General features: G+C 37.6%; 1 protein-coding gene across 1 annotated transcript in view; it reads left to right on the forward strand.

The window, feature by feature from the left end:
• Positions 1-16,450, forward strand: part of Atxn3 (ataxin 3) — a 40,995-nt gene extending 24,545 nt beyond the window's left edge. Inside the window, exons 10-11 of the mRNA XM_026394246.2 lie at positions 6,723-6,850; positions 11,952-16,450. Of these exons, the coding sequence (XP_026250031.2) occupies positions 6,723-6,850; positions 11,952-12,046 (223 nt within the window). The 3' untranslated portion in view covers positions 12,047-16,450. The remainder of the gene's footprint in view (positions 1-6,722; positions 6,851-11,951) is intronic.
• The last annotated feature ends 5,531 nt before the right edge of the window (positions 16,451-21,981 follow it).

Genomic DNA, 21,981 nt, shown 5'->3' on the forward strand with positions numbered 1-21,981 from the left:
GTATTTAGTGATAACTAAAATAATGGAGCATTTTGCATCTGATGGTATAATGAAGATAATATTTACTTTTTCTGTTTTCTGTTTTTTTAAGTCACAACTCAGAAGTATATGAAGGAAAGTTCTGATCAGCTGACATCCTGTTAATGTGAGATATTTCTAGTCTTTATTCAGTGATATAGTGCTTTTCACATTTTAATTATAAAATTAATTTTTAATTTTCATAAACTTCAGATTTATACATATATGGTGAAACTAGCATAATGAACCCATTTATTCAGATTTAACAAATATTAGCACATGACCAACCTCATTATTTTATGCTCCCAGCTCTCAGTTCTTTCCTATTCTTCTGTCCCCAGGCTTGGAGTATTTTGTCATCATATTATTTAATTTATATTATCTAGTTCATAAATTTAAAATGTCTCTAAAAAATATGTAGCTAAATTCTGTTGCCACAAAATAATCATCACATAATTAATAATTCTGTATCATCAAATATCTAGTGTTAAAAATAACCTAAAATTACTTAAGTGGATGAAACTAATATTCTAGAAAATTTATTTTAAGAAATTCCAAAATTAAAAGAAAGTATATTCCCACCGTCTTTCAATAACCAATATCAGTATTTGGGCACATTGTTTTCTGGTCACATAAAGACATACATACTATATATTAAAACATTTTCCCATGACAGTAATATTCTTTATATACTAGAGTGCATGATGTTTCATAAAGTGAATGAGTATATCATAATTTATTTATAAAACTTTTGGTTTTTGCTGTTAGGACTTTGGGTGTAGTGAACAATCCTTGTACTGACTCTGCTTCTTTCTCATCCTTTCCTCTAATTATTCTGAGGATGTCAGATACTGGATTAGTGTATGAGATCATTTTTAAGGTTAAGTCCTCAGTACAGATTTCTAAATAAAGTGTTTTTCAGAATAGTTCTCAAATGATAATTCTACCATGTTTATTTCAGACCTTTTTTCTTTTGTCCAGAATCAGAATGATCCAAATAGCTATACTTTTTTTTTGGTACCAGGGATTGAATCCAGGGCACTTAACCACTGAGCTACTTCTCCAGACCTTCTAATTAAAATAATAATAATAATAATTTTTTAAATGAAAGTTCGTATGTATGTGTGTGTGTGTGTGTGTGTATATATATATATATATATATTTTTTTTTTTTTTTTTTTTTTTAGTTGTTGATGAACCTTAACTTTATATGTGGTACTTAGAATTGAACCCAGTGCCTCAACACAAGCTAGGCAAGTGCTCTACCACTGAGATATGACCCCAGCGCCCAAGACCTGTTTATTTTCTATTTAGTCACAGGGGCTTATGGAGTTGCTCAGGGCCTCGCTAAGTTGCTGAGGTGGCTTTGAACTCATTTTCCTCTTGCCTCAGCCTCCCAAGCTTACAGGCAAGCAACACCTCACCCAGTTCTTTGTAGACATACCTTATAGAAAAGCTACAAAATTCACAGTACACCTAAGAAAACGAAAACATTTCAAGTATAAAAATAAACCCATCTTTTATTTACATTTACTTTTTTTTTAGACTTTTTTTGGATTAAAAATGTGAAACTATCCATCAATTTTTTCTTTTAATAGTAGTGAAGATAACTTAGTAATGGCTAGTTATAACAAGCAAAATTCAAAAGTAATAACTAGGTTGTTTTTTGTTGTTGTTGTTTGTTTTTTGTTTGTTTTTTTTTTTTAGTAAAACGGACATTTTGGTCAACCTTGCACCCTTTTTAAAACGTTCAGGTATTGGTGTGCCTCCTTCTAATTGGAGGATAGTACATTGAGGATTAAAGATGGTTGTCAGCTTTAGCCTTTGTCCTCTGCCTCCTGGTTTAACTTTGAAAATACTAGTGAGAACTTTAAATGTTAGAGAATATTTTCACATAGTCACATGTTGCTGAGTTTAAGAGTTGAACTTTTTGATGTTTGTTTTTAACATTGGTTAGCATTCAGAACTTTATAAAATAACTTCAAGAACTGAGAAACTAATATTTGCCTTTCACTAAAATTCCTGATTACTTATCCTGGATGGGTTCTTATCTCTAGCTCAGGGCACTTGCTCAAAGCTCATCAAGCTAACTGTTCTCTTTCAATCTCCCTAAACTGATACTGGTGCTAACTTGTTATTCATAAAGTTTTATAGGGTTCCCCACTTCCGGTTATATATTTGAAGCTTCATAATTAGTATAGTAACCACAGTACTTGTGCATAAAGCATACTATAAGATTTCTTTCTTATGTAAAAAATACCGTTAAAAATCTACCTACTACAAATTTGTAGTTTAAGATTTGCTAAATAATATTTTCATAGCCAGGACATTTTTTCCAGCAGTAATTTCTAAATTACTTGTCGAAAAAAACCCAAGCAAAATTCTACTATATCAGCCATGTCACTATAAAATCTGCTTTAACTTGTGTGTTATGAGGATCAGATTAAGCAGTGGGTATAAACTGTTTTGTAAACTGTATTTTATTACTAATGTGTTCTCCAGGTATAGTTTGCAACAATGCAGATTTTTTTCTGTTGCCTAAAGGCAGTTTCCCTACAAGGAAGGACACAAATATTATTTCCATGGCCATAGTTTGCAGTGACCTTTTTTCTTCCCCTCAGTTGACAGAGCCAGCTGAGATTTTGTTTTGGAAAAAACAAATGAATTGGTTTTGGATTGAGGGCATGGACAAGAGGGGGTGCAGTAGACCTCCCCTGGGGTGGAGCTGAGAACCAGGACTGAGCCTTAGGTGGGTGGTCTCTTGTTCCCTGTATTCCTCTGTATAGGTGTCTCCCTTGTAGACTCCACCACAGCTACAGGAGAGGGAAGGCTGGGAAGGGACTTGGGGAGGCTGGGAAGAGACTTGAGAACCAGAGGACTTTGTCACTAGCTTCTCATTGTAGGTCTCAGTCTTTTCCCCAACCATGGCTTTGGTGTAGCTGAAGGACCTGGACCCCCTACCAGAGATGGAACTGGACTGGAAGGCACTCAGCCCCATCATAAGGAGACTCACATTCTGCATCTAGGACCAGTATCATATTCATAAGCTCCTGTACTCACACAGTTGTCATGTCATGTCTTGCTTGGCCTGCCATAGGGTAGCCCCAGCTAGCTGGCTTGGCCTTGGCACCCTTACTGTCCATCTCCCTACCTTGTTGTCCAGCACCAGCAGGGGCAGCCTCCAGGTATATCCTCTGACATTTGAAGGCCTCACTTTTTGCCCAGAGGTGGCTGATGTTGAAGTTCATCTCAGAGATCAGCAAGCTGTTTCATTGTGGCCTTGTTCTGAGTGAGGACCTTGCGATGGTGCTGTCCATGTCCAGGGAGTGCTGGGCTTCACGGACAGCACCACAGAGATGCATTTTCCGATCTTCTTTTCATATGGCTGCCTGAGGAAGTTGATCTCATCAGTCAGCCCTTCCAGATGAGACTCCAGCTGTATCTTGTTCTTAGAATCCTCATCCCCATCCTTCCTGATGAGGACACCGGTTCTCCATCTCTGCATGCTTATTGATCTTATTCTCATACTTATTCTTGAAGTCCTCCACCTTCTCTGCATACCGCCGAGCTCTGTCTCCAGCTTCAATTTCTCCAGGCCCATTGACTCCAGCTGCTATTGAAGAAGATTGTCAGCGTGGCTCTTAAACATGTTGTCCATGTCACTCTGAGCTATCTTCTGCTGCTGCAGGACGCTTCACATGGTCTCTAGCATTGTCTGCTCCAGGAACCATACATTATCAATGAAGGCAGCAAATTTGTTGGGAGTTTTGATCTATTTCTCTTCCTGAATATGCATGGCCTGGATGTTGGGATCCATCTCCAGTTCGAGGGGCCTCAGCACTCTGTGGTCCACTGTGATGTTTGTGATGCCCCCTCATATCACCAACCTTGCCATGGCCACTAGCTAGACCTCTGCCAGCACACAGTCTGCCCCAGAAGGTGCTCCTGCTGCCCACCCAGGAGAAGCTGGAAGAGTTGATATGCATACCAGGTACACTCATGTATGTGTAAGTGGCTACTGGAGGCCCTGGAGCCACAGGTGGACACTGAGTAGGACTTCTGGGTCACCCTGATGGACATGGTGGAGGCTGGAGTGAAGGCATATAGGCTGAAGATGAGATTTGTGAATCTGAGCAGCTCTTTCAGATAGTCTGCGGCTTTTCTGAGCCATCACTTCAGTGGCATGGCATAATTTGACAGGGTTCAATTTAAGAAGCAGAAACTATTAGGGATGTTTAAATAGAGTAGTATTCAATACAGAAATTAGTGGCGTAAAGTCTTAGGAAAAGTGGGAGGTGTGGTATTCTAGGCCTCCAGAATACCACAGTCCACCTCTGGCAATATTTGTCCCTGTTGGGACGATGGCAAATCAGGATTTTTGTCAGAGGAGGATACCAGGGTTTGAACTCGGGGGCACTTGACCACTGAGCTACATCCCTAGCCCTATTTTGTATTTTATTAGAGACAGGGTCTCACTGAGTTGCTTAGTACCTCGCTAAGTTGCTGAGGCTGGCTTTGAACCCATGCTCCTCCTGCCTTGGCCTCCTGAGCTACTGGGATTACAGGCGTGCGCCACCGTGCCTGGCCCAATTCAGGATATTGAGTTTAAGAACACAGTGTTACAGCTGTGATTCCAGGGTCAGGAAGCCACTGCTGCACCTACCTGGACCTGGGAGCATGAACTCTGGCCTCCACAGTGACAGCCATGTAACAGGATTCAGGGACTATATCTCCATAACTTTGCTTACCAGCAGAGAGCAGCCAAGGTAGCAGGAAGATGGCTCTACCTCATTTCTGCCTTTATAATCTCATACGAAGGCTTAATTTGTAACCAGGATCCTATCTGTAAAGGAGTGTTGGTCTTGCGGGTTTTAGCTTGGTGGCCTCTGTAATGCTAAAGGCACATTAGAATGCACAGTGGGAATGGATGCTGAGTGCTGTTTGAACATGTTCCATCTCCGTGTCTTCGAGGCTGAAAGGTGTCAAGATTGTTTCAAAGTTGGCAGTTGTTTTTCTTCTCATTTTTTATCAATTAAAAGTAGAATAACTCCATAAATATGTGCAATTATTAATGTCATTAATTTAAAAATAAGAAGTAGGATAAAGGTTATCCCTCTGAAGTTGCTGTCTGTCCTATCACTCTCTTGCATTCCGACATTCATTCTTGAGTAGAAGAGAGAAGGCGTGGAAGTTATCTGATGTGCCAGAAATTCCCAAGAAGTCTGTCTGTCTCGTGTCGTGGCTCAGAACCAGGACATGCTAGTGGAGCATGCTGCCCAGGCATGCACCATTAGCTGTGAACATCGGCAGGTCATACACCTGTGCTGTATTAGCATTCTATCTCAGGCTATCAGGAAGAAATCGAGTTACCACTGGTGGAATTTCCTTTGTTGCTCACATTTAAAATTCAAGATTGAGAGGCACACCAGGGGAAAAAAATATGCCATTCTATTAATAGTGTTGCTGATAGTTTTTAAATTCTGTTTCCTTTTTAAATATGACTTCAGATTCTCAGCTATTTATAAAATATAAGTTTTTTTAGTATTCTGTGTATGTGTTTTTACATATGAAATAATTTCAGACATACATAAAAGCAGGAATAGTACACAGGGCTCCTTATCCCTTCAGTTCCCTGCACCCAGATTTTCCAGCTGTTGACCTTTCTGAACCATTTGGGAAAAACTTGCATTATTTCTCATTGTGTCTCAGTGCTTCAGTGTGTATTTTCTAAATACAAGGAAACACTCCTACTACCTATTGCCTGTTTGTTGGAGATAGGATCTCACAGAGTTGCCCAGGCTGGTCTCAAACTGCTGGCCTCAAGGCATCCTCCTTCCTGCCTCAGCTTCCCAAATAGCTGGGACTGAGGTGTGTGCCACTCCATCCAGTATCAGTCCTATAACTGGCATGTTTCCATGTTAAAAAATATGGATTTTATGACATTGTTTTTACTTTAAAAATACAGAAGAACTTATTGCAATACAGTCTTACTACTGAAAGCTTGATATTATATGTTTTATAGTTGTTTTCATGTTTTTAATTCATCAAGTACCTGATAAATGTTTACTATGTGACAGACACAGTGTTAGGCACTAGAGAAATAGATAAACAGGACTAGGTTTGTATTCTTGCTAGTTTATTCCCCAAGAAAGAAACTAAAGAGAAGAATATCAGATGGTAGTAAGTTTATACTGAGGATTAAAATGAAGTAATGAAAATAAACAAAATGAAGTAATGGTAGAGGACTCACCTAGCACATGGCTACTTCAGGTGGGTGTTTAAAGGCATCTTTGGAGATGTTTAAACTCAGAAAGACCTGAAGGATAAGAAGGGAAAAGATATGTTAATTTACATGCTATTTCGAGGTGATTTCTCAGAGTCTCTTTTCAGTGACTTCAAACAATACTAAGGATCTGTAAACCAATACTCATTTGCATAAGAATAACTACCAGTGAATCTTGTATGATAAGTTATTTTGTGGTGGAAGTACCTATTTCTTAATTGGTCTGATAAATTCAAATTTTATATCTAGGTTTCCTAGTATGAATACTTAATTATCAGACCAGTTATTCTTGCTGCATTTTGTGATGTTCATGACAGTGATTATTTTTTGATTTATGGAACAGTTTTTCATGTGAAAGATTTTCTCCTGTTTATTTGGTTTTAGATCATTATTTAATACACATTCACTTTCAAATGTTTCAGGCAACAGCAGCAACAACAGCAGAAGCAGCAGCAGCAGCAGCAGCAGCAGCAAGTAGATCCACCAGGTCAGGTCTCACATCCATGTGAAAGGCCAACCACAAGTTCAGGAGCACGTGGGAGTGATCGAGGTTTGGATCTCTGATTAGTAGTCATCACATTTGTTTCTTGCATGCTCTATTTGATACACAAACTCCATGTGATTTTGTTAATAACTTCATTTATTTTTATGTGGTCCTGAGGTTCAAACTCAGTGCCTCACACGTGCTAGGCAAGTCCTCTACCACTGAGCCACAACCCCAGCCCTCCATGTGATTTTCGCTTCATATGTTCTCTTTCCTCTTTAGTCCTGTTAAAACTGTTAATTGAATTTGTACTCTAAATTTCCCTGGTCTATAGAGTAGGCAGACTAGAGTACTCAAAGAATATTTGGTTTTAAAATTATAAACATAGTCATGCAACTTCATAGTAATTAGAATATTCTCCAAAAACTCCTCAGAGATAGTGAATATTAATAGATGGAAAATAAATATAGTTTATTACCTAGAAAACTAAAAAACATTTGAGTGTAATCCAAAGATCAGCAGGCTTAATAGTTCTTAAACATTGGTCAAATGTTGGTAGTAGAAGTTGAATGAAAAGGAAGCTGTATCTGACAAAGGATTTGTAAGGTGAACCTGCAGAGAACTCTCAAAACTATACAGTAAGAAAATAACTCAAATAAATAGATGAAGAATTTGAAAACACATTTCACCAAATAACAGTGATACGCAGAAATGGTCAGTATCACTATTCACTAGAGAAAGGCACAGTAAAACCACAGTGACGGGCCAGGGTTGTGGCTCAGTGGTAGAGTGCTTACCTAGCATGCATGAGGCACTGGGTTCGATCCCTGGCGCCACATAAAAATAAACAAATGAAATGAAGGTATTGTGTCCATCTACAATTAAAATATATTAAAAAAAAAAACAGTGATGGGGATGGGGTTGTGACTCGGTGGTAGAGGACTCACCTAGCACATGTCGGGCACTGGCTTTGATCCTCAGCACCACATAAAAATAAGTAAATAAAATAAAGGTATTGTGTCCATGTACAACTAAAAAGTATTAAAAAAAAATCACAGCCAGCTGTGTGGTGGTGCATGCGTATAATCTCAGTGGCTTGGCAGGCTGAGGCAGGAGGATCACGAGTTCAAAGCCAGCCTCAGCAAAAGTGAGGCACTAAGCAACTCAGTGAAACCCTGTCTCTAAATAAAATACAAAATAAGGCTGGGGATGTGGCTCAGTGGCCGTGTACGCCTGAGTTCAATCCCCAGTACCAAAAACAAAACAAAACAGAACAAAAAAAACCCACAATGAGATACTGTGACATAACTGTAAGAATGGTTTGTGCCTGGGGTTGTGGCTCAGCGGAAGAATGCTTGCCTAGCATGTGTGAGGCACTGGGTTTGATCCTTAGCACCATATAAAAATAAATAAAATAAAGGTTTGTGTCCATCTACAACTAAAAAAAAATTTAAAAAAAAAGTATGGAAAGAATGACTTTATGAACAAATAAAGCAAATGATATTAAATACTGGCAAGGCTCAGAGCAACTGGGACTATTAGTGGGAATGTAAAATGTTTTCCATGCTTTGGAAAACAGTGTGGCATTTTTTATATACTTAAATGGTATACTTAACCATGTGACCCAGGAGTCTTAACACCTAGCTATGTAATCAAAAGAGAGAAAACTTACACAAAAACTTACAAATGGTTGTATATAGCAGCTGGATTCATTGTGGCCCTAAATTGGAAGCTGCCTACAGGTGGCCTTCATGTGGAGAATGGGTGCTCACACAGATGTATCCAAACAACTGAAGACTAAAAGGAATGAACTTGTGCTTTTTCTCATTCCTCCTGCTGTGTGAAGTGAAGAACCTGGATACTTGTGTAAAACAAACAAGAACTTCAAAAGCAGAGAAGAGACAGTTGGTTAGGGACCTCAGGATCAGAGAGTAACATGGTCATGAATGGTCTGGATTTTCTGTTTTGCCTCAGATATGCTGAACTTGGTGCAGAGAAGCCACAGGCACAGACCAAGAGAAAAGCCCCCCAGAAGCTGCTATCTATAGCCAAAAGTGACTGCTAACCAGACAGAACAATAGAAATTACCTCTTCAGACGGGCGTGGTGGTGCATACCTGTAATGCCAGTGATTTGGGAGGCTGAAGCGGGATGATCAGAAGTTCAAAGCCAGCCTCAGCAAGTTAGCAAGGCCCTAAGCTGTCTCAAAATTTTAAGAAAAGGGCTGGGTATGTGGCTCAGCGTTTAAGTGCTCCTAGGTTCAATTCCCAGTAGCAGAAAAGAAGAGAAGAGATTACCTATTCTGAGCAACACAGAGAAAACAGACTGGAAAAAATGGACAGAGCATTAGAGATCTGTGGCACACTAACAAAAGACCTAACATTAGTATCATGGGAGAGAAAGAGGGTGAAGATGAAAAAGTTTCTGTAGAAATGATGGTTGAAAATTTCCAAAATTTGACAAAGACAGAACACTAGAAATTGAAGAACCTGAATTACATAAGATAAACCCCCCAAAACGACGTGTCATGAGAAATCATGGAGGCCAGAAAGAAGTAGACAACATTCTTCCAAGTACTGAAAGAAAAACTATACACAAATTCTATAGCCAGTGAAATATCCTTCAGGAATAAAGGGGAAGTGAAGATATTTTTGCCTCCAGTAAACCGTCAAGTTCAGAAAATAAGTAATAAAGAAATATCAGGAAGGAAAAATAGAGAATGGCAGACACAATAGACTTTCTCCTCCTCTTATATTTTCTAAATTATGCTTAATGATTGATATAAGAATTATAATAATTGATTTGATTTTCAGTGATATAAAGAAAATATTTGGGGGCTGGGATTGTGGCTCAGTGGTAGAGCGAGAACGCTCGCCTTGCACGTGAAAGACCCTGGGTTTGATCCTCAACACCACAAAAAAAAATAAATAAACAAAATTAAGATATTGTGTCCATGTATAACTAAAAAAATATTTTAAAAAAAGAAAATATTTGAAGGCAATTATATGTTACAAATGAGGGAGGGTCAAGGGATAGAAAGAGAAGGGAGCTTTCTACATTTACTTTTAACTGGCCCATCCAACTTTGGAATATAATTTGACCATTTTTTAAAACACTGAATATACACTGACCATATGACCCAGCATTTACATTCCTGGGCATTAATTCAGAAATGGAAATTTTTGTCCAAACAAAAACCTGCACACAAATGTTCATTGCAACTTTGACATAATAAAAACTGGAAATAACCAACATGTCCTACATGGGTGAATGGCTAAGCATAGTGTATCTGTACCATGGAATATAATCCCAAAGTCAAAAAGAAACCAACTGCAGCGACTTAAAGGGATCTCTCAGGAGCATTGTGCTGAGTGTGGGGAAAACAAATCTACAAAGGTCTCCAACTGTATGATTCCATTTGCACAACATTCCAAAAAGCACAAATATATGGATATAAGAATGAATTAGAGGTTGCCAACAATTAGGGAGAGAGTAGAAAAGGGATAAGGATGACTATAAAGCATTGGCAGGAAGGAGTTCTTTGTGGTACTGGAGTGGTTCCATGTCTTTTGGTCATTTCATTTTGCAATACTGGGGATCAAACTCAGGGCCTTATGCATGCTAGGCAAGTGTGCTCTTCCATGGGCTACCCTGGGCCCCCCAAGTCTGTTTTCCTGATTATGGTGGTGATGGTTACATGCATTCATATATGGAATGTAATGTCATGTAGAACTACACACAGTGCACTAATGTCAATATCTGGATTGGGCTTTTTTTTTTTTTCTTTTGGTACTGGAATTGAACCAAGGGGATGTGAGCCACATCCCAGCCTGTTATATATTTTTTTTTTTTTTTAATTTTGAAACAGGTTCTCACTAAGTTGTTGAGGCTGACCTTGAAGTTATGATCCTCCTGTCTTAGCCTCCCGATCCCCTAGGATTACAGGCATGCACCACCATGTCTGGCTGAGCTTTAGTTCTATAAAATGTAACTTGGGTGAAGTTGGGCTGAAGCGTGCATAACTATGTAATTTTGCAACTTTCTGTGAATTGACAATTATTTCAAAATCAAATTTTTCCAGAAAGTATGAATTGTTGAAACACAGAATAAATCTTAAATGCATTATGCTCAGTAAATATAGCCATATTCAAAAGGCCAAATATTTACTGTATACTTCTATTCATATGACTTGGAGGAAGTGACAAGGTTAAACAACAAAGAACATATCAGTGGTTGCCTGGGATTAGGGATTAGGGATTGGGGATTGACCACAAAGAGGGATCACTAAGGAATTTTTGGAGGCAGTGAAACAGGTGTGTTTCTTGATTGGTAGTGTTAATTAAACAGCTCCATGCATCTATCAGAGATTTAAAACTGCAGGACTGGTGGTGCACACCTGTAATCCCAGCAACTTGGGAGGCTGAGACAAGAGGATTGCAAGTTTGAGGTCTGCCTCAGCAATTTATTTTTATTTTATTTTATTTTATTTTTTTTAAAGAGAGAGAGAGAGAGAGAAAGACAGAGAATTTTTATATTTATTTTTTAGTTATCGGCTGACACAACATCTTTTTTTGTATGTGGTGCTGAGGATCGAACCCGGGCCGCATGCATGCCAGGCGAGCACGCTACTGCTTGAGCCACATCCCCAGCCCTGCCTCAGCAATTTAGCAAGACTGTGTTCAAAATAAAAATTATTTTAAAAGGCGAGGGCTAGAGGTATAGCACTTGTGGGTTAAATCCCCAGTGCTGCAACTAATGAACCAGCTGTATCTTAGGTGCAAGTAAGTCAAAATATCTGTGTTCTGCTTGGTTAACAAATGTATATTTGTAGCCCTTTCATGTGATAGAATTCAAGTTGTTGTTTATAAAAAAAAAAATAGGAGAAAACTGCCTTCCTGAATAGAAATCTAGAATAGCAATGTTTATGGATATCACAAATAAAGAATTCAATTCTTTAAAAAAAAAAAAAATCCCCAGTGCTACCAAGAAAAAAAAATTGTAAAACTAAGTAAGTGTGAATTTTACTTTATATGAATTAAAAAGACAAAAAAAAAAAAAAAAGAGAAACTAGGGTTTAAACAGAAGTACATTCCCTAAGAGTTCATCTTTTGATGACCAAGAATTTTCTAGAAATTGTTAAGAAATGTATGTGTTTTATTTTCCCACAGGTGATTCCATGAGTGAAGAAGACATGCTTCAGGCAGCTGTGACCATGTCCTTAGAAACTGTTAAAAATAATATGAAAACAGAAGGAAAAAAATAATACCTTTAAAAAAAATCATCTAGATATTCACACTTTCCAACCTTGTCCTGTGTGGTTACAGTATAGGGTCCATCTTGGTAATGTGTCAAAGAGCAATGTTCATCAGAGGAAATAAGACCTTTAGGGTGGTTTGCAAACACAATGAGGAGAAAGTGAAAAAAATGCATCAGTTGAAGTACTAAATAATGATCCTCCAAAGACTAGCCCAAAAGCTAGTCAGCAATTAAAAAATTTAAAATGGTTTTCTAAATGTTTCTTTTTCTCTTTGTGTGTGCAATATCTAACATGTCTAAAATTAGTATATTTTTCTTGACTTTTTATAGACCAAACTAACTTGCTCTTGCCACTGAACTTGTTCCATGTGATTTTGTTCTCCTTTTCTCTGTTGGGTTGTAAGTAATTTGGCTGTCTTTCATCATCTGATAACTGCTTTTATTTCTCATGAACCAAATTAACCTTTCAGGAAAATGTCTGTCTGCCTCAATGACGGTATTAGTTCTGGAAGGATAAACCTTTCTCTCACACCAATTGTATTGTGCAGTGGATGTTTTCTCCGGTTATTTTCTTGGTTCACAATTTTTCTGCTAGCTAGATTTTATTATTTTTCTACAACTCTTTTGAAAGATGGTTATCTTTTCTGAGGTTTTGTTTTTTAAGCTCTCTACGATGGGATCATTATTTTATGACTTCGGTGCATTCCTAAATTCTGAAATCGGCTCTACACAGTATTTGAGAATAAATGAGCATTAAAAAAAAATGTGTGAGCACATGCTTTCTCAGATGCTTTATGAATGTCTTTTCAATTGTGGCAGAACTTTTACAGCTTTGTTGTAATCCCTTTCTCCTGCACCTTATTTCCTTTTTCTCCAGTTGGGAAATGTCGAAAGCATAGTGTGCAGGCACATTTCCCTGTGTTACAAGGCTTAACATATGTACCCACTATGAATGTATGATAGAGAAAAATCTGGCCTTCAATTTTAGTAATAGTTTATTTTAATTTTTCTTTTGTGATGGAGCTCTATGTTGTATTTACAATTGAATCATGGAATGTAGATGTCTGCTTCACATTTTTTAGGTAGGTAAGCTTGCCAGAGATGGTAATATGGAACATGAAATAGTTTACTAATGAAAATATATTTAAATTTATACTGTGATTTGACATTGCATCATGTTTAAATAGCTTTAGAGTTACTGAAGTCACAGTACTTAATGAGTCTGTAAATAAGAAAGTTCTTAGTTTTGATAAACATTGGGATGCACAGAGAGTTTCTTGCTGGATCAATATAGTGGTGTGATTTTGGTGAAAATTAACCACGTCTCACCTGGTGCAGTGGCACAAGCGTGTTATTCTAGCAACTTGGGAGACTGAGGCAGGAGAATCACAAGTTGAGACCAGTCTTGGTAATTTAGCAAGGTCCTGCCTCAGAATAAAAAAATAAAAAGGCTGAGGATTTGGTTCAGTGGTAGAGTGCCCCTGGGGTCAATCCCCAGTGCCCCAAAACAGAAAGAAAACTTTACCATGTCTCTCTTAATGGGTGTCTGTCATCTGCTCCCCACCCCTTTTTGAAGCCCTTTTGAATGTTGAATTATTCATAAGCTGAACTTCAAGAAGAAATTTCAGCTGATAACTTAGAAAAGTAAAGTATGGCATGTTGTACCACTGGTTTGTGGCTGCACACATTTTATCAGGGAAAGCTTTTTGAGCTAGGATTATTGCTAACTGAAAAGAGATGAAAAATATCTTTATTTATGATTATGAAATAGCTTTTTCTTAGGACAGATTTTTTTAAGTCATTTTCTGAAGTTTCCTTTACACAATATTAGACAGTTTTATTTTAAAATCTGAAGTTTTAACTATTGAAAATGTTACAGAATTATAAAACTTCAGAAATGCAAGGGATGTTAGAGCTCAAAGACTCCCTCAAAATGCACAAAGCTAAACATTTTAAGACCAAACATTTATGTAATTATCCCCCAGTGTTCTAGCCATATTTTCCACGGATATTTGGCCTTTACTTTTTCTCTTTGAAAAGTTGCATTAAACTTTTCAGAGTGAATTGATAAACTTAAAAGTAAAAAACCAACAAAGTTTTAACTTCATAGAGTTTATTAAGTTTATGCATTACATGCCTTAAAGCACTTACAAAAGTATGGCATGTCAACCTTTATTTGTTTATTAGGGACATTTTAAAACAGCAGAGCACACACTGGATGTGTTTGTTTAGTTTCTTGTGAAATTGTCATATTTGGCAGGCAGAGCCAGAATCACCAGTCAATTGCCATCTTATTTGGATTGACCTAAATTTATCTGAATGATTAGATTTATCTTAATTGATGAGCCACTGTGAAAATATGCCAGTGCTTATAACAGTAGCATCAAAAAAAAAATTGTTATGGAACTGCCACTTCCAGTAAACCACCTGCAAAAAAGTCAGGAGCAAGCAAATTCATAGTAACTGTCCTGCTAAGAGAGTTATAAAGATTTCCATTCTGTTTTATCAATTGGGAACACCTTAATGTTTAATATTTAAACTATTGGTATCATTTTTCTAATGTATAATTTGTATTACCAAGATTAAATATGTATAGTGGTGATGCTAATATTTTAAGTAAAATTTAAGCAAACTTTGGGAAATAACACTCATATTTTTAGGTATTGTGGATTTACTAAGGGATTATTTGTTTTAAGTATTCAGAGTAGCTAACCTCTGATCCAAAACCATCGATATTCTTTTTATAGTAAATAACATACAAATATTCAGGAATATAAATTGTCTGAAACGGTTGCTGCAGGTGAACTCTAAATTCTAAGATTTTGGCCAAATAATTACAATTCACAGAAGATTTAAGAGGTGCTTTTTTTTTTTAACTTGATTTTCTTAATTGAAGTTTTATTCATGATGCCAAAGTTAATGAAGAAAGCTGAGAACTAGTTGACTTTTATTATAAGCAAAAACTACTAGTAGTTACGATACATCTAATAGCAAGTTGAATAAAATAAAGTTTATTCCAGTCAGAGCCTAAATCACATTTTCAGTTCTACATGTTTGATAGTATTTTTAAATCACACTAGTGCCAAGAGTTACTAAATTCTTAAAACTGATCATTGGACCTGTGCAAATTCAAATATCAATTCAGTGCATAATCAAAATGTGGTAATTTAAAAATCTTAAGTTGGAAAAATTTTGCTATTTTAAGTTATTAGGAGGATTCCCAGCTAGGGATGTGGCTCGATGGTAGAGTGATTGCCCAAGATGTATGAGGCCCTGGGTTAAATCCCACCATCTTTAAAAAAAAAAAATAAGTTACTAGGAGGATTTAATAATTAATATTGAGACCACCTATTAAAAATGCTATCTGTGGAGGTCAGTAAAGCTCAGTGGTAAAGCCCTTGCCTGGAACACTCCAAGCCCTGATGTCACTCCTTTTCCTCTCCCTCCCCACCCCCCAAAAAACCCCATTTTATCTTTAATTGGAAAGGCTTCAGGCCAGTATTTTCTAAGTGAATTCTTTGTTGTCTCTGAGTTCTAGCAAGTATAGAGAATGGGATATATGTGACCCTAATTAGGGAAAAAAAAATATCATTTAAGCAGTGTAAATAATTTTTCACTTTTTCCTATTCAAAATAAAACCTTTTCTTCATTCCTAGTTCCTTTATAACCATCTTTTGTTAAAGAAATGAACTGACTTTTGTATTGTTTTTTTAAAGTCTTATTAATAATAAAAACTTTTGTTCTATTCTTTCATGAATAAAAAGATGATTGGCATGGTTAGTTTGTTCCTGAATTTTGATTCTTTTAAGAATATTTCTGCTGTTTTTATTTTTTCCAAAATGGTCTGGCATTTTAATTATTAATGCTAGTAATGTAACTTCTAAATTTATGGTAATTGGTATGTTTAATAAGTGTATTGATACATTTTAATACTGGATTCATAGACAAAGTGGGAAGCAGGAAGTATTTGTGAGATGTGTGTGAATACTCCTGATTTGTTTAGGCATCTTTCAGTTGTCTCTTGCATAGTTTAAAGTTGAATGTTTCCTGGGATATTTTTAATGTGTTTTTTTTTTTTGAAAGAAGAAATCATAACATTTAAACATGGTTACCTAATTTCTACAACACTGGACTAATATAAATAAGTTTTTTAAAATTACTGTTCTGTATAAATATTTGGAATTCAAGTATAAAAAAACATGTGAAACAAAAGGCATTGTCTTTTGGCCATGATACAAGTGCACTATGGCAGTGCTGTTTGCTCAGGACCCAGCTCTGCAGCCCCTCTGTGTGTGCCCCTCTCTTGTAGAGTTGTTTGCCGTTACTCCACACACAGGCCTTCCTCTGGTCCTTCCAAGCCGGGCTTCCAAAGCACTGTTGAATGATAAGGATTCTATTGTTGATGTGGATATTCGATGAGTTGTATTTTAAATATCAAAGACTATTAAATAAAGAGAATGTTTGCTTTTTTATTTCTTTCTCTGTGTTTATTTTAAGTTCATAGTCTTGCTATTCAAAGTATGGTTGGAGGGCCAGTAGCATCTGTTTCACCTGAGAGCTTTTCTGAAATGCAGTTTCAGGCCGCACTCAGCCCTGAATCAGAACTGAGCATTGGAAAGCTCCATAGCTCTGTGTTCTTGCCCCACTTCAGTGACAGATGCAGCAGACCAGGGAGCCCACTGATATTCCTGCCACAGGTTCCATTATTACCTTCGCCTCCAATCTTTTCCAAAAAAGAAGTTAAGAAGTCCACATTTTTATTTGAGATGATTTTTAAATGCTTGTGTAATTGTTCTTTAGGCTTGACAAAGGGCATTGGTGATTTTTATTTTTATGCTGGGGATTGAACCCAGGGCCTCATGCATGCTAGGCCAGTGCTGTGCCACTGGCCACATCCGTAGCCCCAACCAACAATTTCTGTGTGCTGTTTTTCTTAATTTTACACAACTCCACACTGGAATCCAAATATAGTAACAGTTGTGAGCCACATAACAATGTTTCAGTCAAAGAAGGACACCAGTCATTTTTTCATTCCTTTTTATTGTGGTAAAATACAGATAACAAAATGTACCATCTTAACTATTTTGAGGGTACATTTTAGTGGTAATAAGTACAGTCATAATTGGTGCACCCATCACTACCCATCCCACTGCCAGAACTGTCTTCATCTTGTAAAACTGAAACTGTACTGTGACACTGTAACTATGGAGCTTAACCCCCTAGGTTCCCCATAATGTCCTCTGCCCCTTCCCCAGCCCCTGACAACTGCCATTCTATTTGTCTTTATGATTTAACTACTATAAGAGCCTCAAAAAAAATCATGCAGTATTTGTCTTTGTGTACTGAGCTCACTAAACAGCATAATATCCACAAGATTTACCCATTTGCGGGGGCTGGGGTTGTGGTTCAGTGGTAGAGCATTTGCCTAGCATATGTGAGGCACTGGGTTTGATCCTCAGTACCACATAAAAATAAATGTTTAAAAAAAAGATTCATTTTGTAGCATGTCAAAATTTCTTTTTTAAAGCTGAGTAATATTCCATTGTATGCATATACCACATTTTACTAATCAATTCATCTGTTAAAGTCAATAGCTTCTCTACATAGTAGCTATAACGTGTTAGAAACTATGATGGAAAACTGCCAAGCCCAATTATGTCTAATTCTTGGAGCATCAGAGAGGTTGTAAGTTTCAAGCTGAGCAGAATTGAATCACCCTTGCTCAGCCTGAGCCCCATGTTATTCACAAGAGCCCCAGGCAACTCCGCTTGTACCCAGAATCCTACTGAGTGTCTTGAAAAATAACTGTCAGATTCACCCCTCTGAAGTGGTCCAGCCCAGCACCAGATACCAGGAAGGAGCAGATCCTATGCCATCTCCATTGCTTTCCTGCTTTGTCAAAATGATTTTCTTCAAAAGCTGTTTCTGTTCTGCAGAGGGGCAGCTCTGTCCCCAACACTGAACCCCCTTTTATCTTCTCAGGCCCAAAGCAGATCTAGCTTCTTTGAATCATCACCTCCAAGGTCTTACAGTTAAATGTAGAGGATTAATACCACTTACACAAAGTCCTTGGAGTAGTCAAATTCATAGAGAAAATAAATTAACCCCAAAATACAGAGAGACCAGGAGAGGAGATGTACTCACGGTATGGTAATGGAAAAGCCAGCTACAATAGAGACTTTACCACACTCCTTTTTTTCTCTCATCTTTGAGAAGTGATGACACAATACCAGAGTCAAGGAGTCTGCTCTTTCTGTATGTACATGACTCCCATGGCTACAGTCAACTCAGGGACCCTTAGTGCCCATGATTCTATCTGCATTCCAGCATTAAAAAATAAAGTATAGTGAAGAAAGGCCATGTATGGAAACTGCACCCACCACTTCCGAGTTTATTACATTAGCCAGAACTTAATTACATGGCCACTCCTAGCTACAAAGTGGGTCTGAGTAGCCATGAACCTTAGCTTGGGTACCCTAGATGCAGATCCTGAAATGAGGAGTCCTGTGAAAATGATTTTTTTTTTTTAAGTGTCACGAGGAAGAAATGGAAAGGGTAGAGAAGAAAAACAGGCAGACCAGGAAGCCTGTAAAAGAATGATCTTAAGCAAAGCCTCCATCCTGAAGTTAGGTCTGGAGGGAGTATGTTCACATTTCAGAGGCAGATCTCGAGGTGCTGCATTATTTCACACTCTGACTGATCAAGACAGGGTTTCAGCTCTCCAGGCACACAGGCAGAATGGGCTCTGGCAACCCAAGGCAGTCCTCTGATAATCAGACACAGGTAAGGGCCAGTATGCATGACTATGGTAAAATGAGGGGATACGTACGAGAGGGGCACTTGCATCTTCTGCTAAACCAGGCATTCAGGTAAAATGCAGGGGTTCAATTACCATGACAGAAGGGCAGAACAGACTTTGGTGAACAATTAGTAGTGACTTCCATATGAGACAACAGAAGAGAGAATGTTATTTTTTTGGAAGATTGAAATATTGATGCAGGAACGAGCAGAACAAGCCCAATACTAAATGTTAAAAAGAAATATGCCCAGGGCACACAGACAACGAAAGCAACCAGTATCTTGGTGAGACGTGGCTGAAATCGGGTGGTTTGGTTAAAAGTCACTGGAAGAAACACCAGATTCCTTGGAGAGGAAGCATTTATCAATAAATAATATTTTAACTTATTTACAGAACTAAAAGACATGGTTTTTCAAAGGGCTCACTCAGTGCCCAGCATAGTGAAAGAAACAAACAAAAAAAAACCACACTAAAGCATATCATTATTAATTTCAGAACATTCGAGATAAAGAGAAGATCTGACAGACAAGCTTCCAGAAAGGAAAAACAGGTAACAAGGGCTGCATCAAAGCCAACTGCTAGAATTCTTGATGTTTTATTGAAAACAGAATTAGGAGCATGTCTTACAATTTTGCTGCTAAGTTTCACCAACAGTTAATTTAGTGATTCTGTAGTAACAGAAAATTGGGCAAATCAAGGAAATGAAATCTTAGTACACCACCTGGCTCAGCTGCAATGATAACTGACTTTGCCAATAATTATGATATTATTGTATTGGAAGCTCAGAAGGTAGAAATGTGAACATACTCCCTCCCTTCCAGACCTGTCTTCAGGATGGAGCCTTTGCTCAGAATGGAGGCATGGTATAAGGATTAAATCTTTTATTTTTCTTAATGAAAAGATGGTTATGTCTAAAGTTAATGAGGTAATGGCAATCATAAGCATAATAGAAATTCAGAAGGAGATATCAAACTAATAATGTGAAGCCCATGTTAAAGATGGATTTTTGCTTTATATTTGCATAAATAACTCCATTTTGATGACTGTCTCAGAACAAAGGAAGAGCTTTCACTAGAGGAGACTTGATTCCAACACCTGAGAAACAGAGACCAGATAGTAGTTAATGTATTTAAAACCTTTCTGATTTTTTTCCTTTTTCTTTCTATCCACTGAGGTTTCAAAAATCCTAGGTTCAAATTTTCACCTAGGAAGTCTATATCACCTGGAGCTCCTGAGGTCTGAGGGCTGTGTCTGATGTAATGTGTTCAACTGTGCTGGTTTGTTCTTTCTACTCAAGAATGATGACAAAGAACAACTGTATTAATACAGGAACATTGGGCAGGAAAAATTATCCTCAGCTCAAATATTATCAAACTTGTATTTTAACTTGCTATTATAAAACATTTCAAAAATGCAGAAGTTATTGACTAATATATTGAACCTCCATGTACTCATCAACTTCAATAATGATCAATTCCTGACAACTCTTGTTTCACATGCCCTTCCCCCCATTATTTGGAGTGCATAGAAGACATCATGTCATTTTTCAGGATAATACTTTAAGTCTCTTAGGTTACATTCATCTTACAGAAAAGAAAAACCCTTAAGGAAACTTTAGGAAATAACTTTTATGTTGATTACTAGTACATGATGTAAAGGCATATATTTGGGCTTGCTTTCTTTATTAATTGCAGTATTTTTCTGCCAAAACATGAATTTATGGAACTGGAAGTCCAGAGAATTTATACCTATAGGAAATAAGAACTTGATTACATTAGGTAAAATTTTCACTGTTATGCAGGATCCCTATTAGATCCTAAGTTCATGTCACTCCCATCCCACTGAGTGAAAGCCAGACTCCTCATAATGGCCTACCAGGCCTTCACATGGTTCTTCTGGGTCCTCACTGATTACAACCCTTCCCAGGTCAGTTCTGCTGTAGCCATGCTTGCCTTCTTGTGAATTCTCTAACCGGACAGGTGTTCTCCTACCTCAAGGGCAGACTTATCAGTTCTTTCACTTGGATATTTCTTTCACTTGCTCTTTCTCGGATATTCTTTAGGTCTTGTTCTCTCTCCCCAACCCCCTGCCCACTACTGAATCCAGGGCCTCATTCATGTTAAGCAAGATAGGCAAGAGATCCACTACTGAGCTACATTCCCAGTCCTGTCTCACCCTATTTCCTTCAAGTATTTGTTCAAAGAGCTCCTTTATCAGGGAGGCCTTCCCTGAACACCCTTTATAACATTATTAGAACCCCTCTTCCCATATCATCCATGCCCTGTTTTACTACTCCCCTCCCCTCAAAAAAGCTGTTATCACTAACTACCTACCTGTGATCACTACCTTCCTTATTACATTTTGTTTATTATCAGTGTCTTCCCAGCAGGACGCAAACTTTATGAGACCAAGGACTCTGTTCTTTTCCCCTGCTTTATTTCCAGTGCCCTAAGTAATGGTAGATACACTAATCTGTATGTCACGTTTTAAAAACTTTGCAAACATTTCAATAGCAATCATTATGTATGGGGCACTGATCCAAGTCTTAAAAATAGTATCTCAACCCTGGTATGCACTATTGTTACTATGCTCCATTTTATAAACGACAAACTGGTGCACAATGAGGTAAAGAAACCTATTCAAGATCACACAGCTAATATGTGAAGATCAAGGCAATTGGGCCTTGAAGTCTATACAACCAACCCCTGTGCTATGATGTCATTCACATAAATTCATGGGAAATATTTAATAAGCCCTTCCAGAATGAGATGCGAATTTTCTTCTAAAAGCTTTCACATTTTAGGGGGGGCTACTATTGCCAGTGCCATCAGATTCCAAATACTGAAGCATTCCCAATTATTCATTCACAATTACAGGGCAATCTGTGGTAGCCCCGCCTGGTAATAAAATCAAAGGGAAAGACACGAGTGTGTTTAGTAGTGTGTTTAAAAGAACTGCAGGCCTAGCATGTCCTTTTCAATAATTTGCTATTATCTGTATGTCACGTGGTAGCCTCTCTGGTCAGGTGCTTTGGTGTCCTTGTTTCACTGCACCAATTGCTTTAAATTCATGGGACTGTCCTTCTTTCTTTAGGAAGGAATGCAAACAAGCAAGACACTCTGATGTGTTAACTGAGAGCTGTG

Source organism: Urocitellus parryii, chromosome 6 (assembly GCF_045843805.1).
Source record: "Urocitellus parryii isolate mUroPar1 chromosome 6, mUroPar1.hap1, whole genome shotgun sequence".
Taxonomy (NCBI): Eukaryota; Metazoa; Chordata; class Mammalia; order Rodentia; family Sciuridae; genus Urocitellus; species Urocitellus parryii.